The following is a 1,671-nucleotide window of genomic DNA, read 5'->3' as shown; positions in this document are numbered from 1 at the left end:
GCTGCGACCAGCGGCGCGGTGCCCACCTCGGGCGGGGCCCCACCACTGCCCCCGCGCCCGACCGACACCGGCCGTGTGCCGGCCCCGCCGCCGCCTTCACTCCACCGCCCGGGCGGTGGCCCTGCTGCGGCGGCCAGTGCCAGTGCCAGCACCAGCGCCACCAGCCTGGCGGGCCCGCCGGCTCTGTCGGTTTCCGCGTCGCAGGCCCTCGCTCGCGACCGACGCCTCCTGGAGCAGCGCATGGCCCAGCTCTTCGACCCGCTGGGCGTCACCTGGCTCATCTTCTCCGACGGAAACGACCTGCGCCAGCACCCGGCTGTGGCTGCCTACCTGCCGAGGGGGGACGACTGCTCGGGTCCGGCCGAACGGCCGAACACCAGCGATCCCTCTCCGCCCTCCTCCCTACCCTCCTAGACACACGGTGACCAGCCTTCCCTTGTTCCTGCCTCGCCGTCCCCCACCCCCCCCCCCTTCCCTTCTCTTCTCCTCCTTCTCCTCCTCCCATATTCCCCGGAGAGGGGGCGGGGAGCGAAGAAATACATTCTTTTTAGACGTGCACGCGCCTCCCCGTGCCTGCGCCGGCTGCGCCGCGGCCCTGGGCAGCAGGAGAGAAAAGGGGCCAGGCCTGTCCGAGCACCCCCGCCCCCTACATATACACACCCACACACCCACACACACACACACACATCGGCCCCGGCGGGAGAGCGCGCGCGTCTGTGTGGGTGGGTGTCCACTTGATCGTCGGCACTTTGGGCAAACTGCCCACTCGCTCCAGTGGTCGGTATTCTTCTGTGGGCATGTGACTAGGTGCGGAATTCGGCTATCGCCACGAAATACCTCGGGCATTCTTCCTTTCCCGGAATGCCTGGCTCCGTGGCTGGCTCGGCCTGCTTTTCGGCCCTCCACCAACGGGCGTCTGGCCAGCTTGCCGGTCCCTTGTCCTTGTTCCGCCGGGGGGGGGGCCCGGCTTCCGAGCGGGCTTGGACAAGGGCGGCCACAAAGCGGGCATTGGAATGTGGCCGTCCGACGCCCGTCCCCCCCCCCCCCCTTCAGAGGTGGGAGGCCGGCGCATGGGGGGGGTGGGTGGGGCGGAGGGGGCCTTTCCTTCAGCTCGCCCGCGTCTCTGTTTGGTCCGGGAGCGGCTTGGTTGCCTCGAGGCCCTCCCTGGGCATATATGTGTTGGCGAATTCCGGCCAGCCGGCGTCGGCCGTGACGCCAGGCGTGCGCTGCCGCCTCCGGGCAATCCAGACCGAGCATGTGTCCGCACATCCTGCCAGGTATCCCGGAATCGAATATCGCCGACCGTCAAACACATTCTCCCTCGGGGGATGCGCATGCCGCGCACCCTGGCTGGGGGCTGGCTGTGGACAGGCCTTCGCTGGGCACCTCGCCCCAGGAGCTCTGCCCCATGGAGCCGGACCGAGGCGGCAGCTTGCCCTCTGGCTGGCGAGGGGGCGTGCGCGCGCGCCGGCACGCGTCACGCGCAGGCACCAGCAGCGCTCCGGGCTGGAGGGTGGGGGGGGGGGGGAGCAAGCCGGGAGACATGGGATTAATCAGCTCTGCTGGGGATGCAGGCCGGTGGCCGCTGTACCTGAACCTTCCCCCCCTCGCTCGCCTTTCGCCGAGGTGGTGTCTGTGGGCGGGGGAGGGGGGGAATGTCCGTATCCCCAC

At 69.9% G+C, this 1,671-nt stretch overlaps 2 protein-coding genes across 2 annotated transcripts in view; both read left to right on the top strand.

Annotated features, from left to right (window-relative positions):
- The window catches only part of H696_02890 (hypothetical protein), a gene marked incomplete at both ends in the record, with an annotated part of 9,611 nt that extends 9,197 nt beyond the window's left edge, over window positions 1-414 (top strand). The window contains one exon of the mRNA XM_009496785.1: window positions 144-414. Coding sequence (XP_009495060.1) covers window positions 144-414 — 271 coding nt within the window. The remainder of the gene's footprint in view (window positions 1-143) is intronic.
- Window positions 415-1,568: 1,154 nt separating this feature from the next.
- The window catches only part of H696_02889 (hypothetical protein), a gene marked incomplete at both ends in the record, with an annotated part of 1,993 nt that continues 1,890 nt past the window's right edge, over window positions 1,569-1,671 (top strand). Inside the window, one exon of the mRNA XM_009496784.1 lies at window positions 1,569-1,587. Coding sequence (XP_009495059.1) covers window positions 1,569-1,587 — 19 coding nt within the window. The remainder of the gene's footprint in view (window positions 1,588-1,671) is intronic.

The sequence above is a fragment of the Fonticula alba genome (assembly GCF_000388065.1).
Source record: "Fonticula alba strain ATCC 38817 unplaced genomic scaffold supercont2.4, whole genome shotgun sequence".
NCBI classification, from domain to species: Eukaryota; order Rotosphaerida; family Fonticulaceae; genus Fonticula; species Fonticula alba.
Note: the sequence above shows the minus strand (reverse complement) of the source record. Positions and strands in the feature narration are given on the sequence as shown.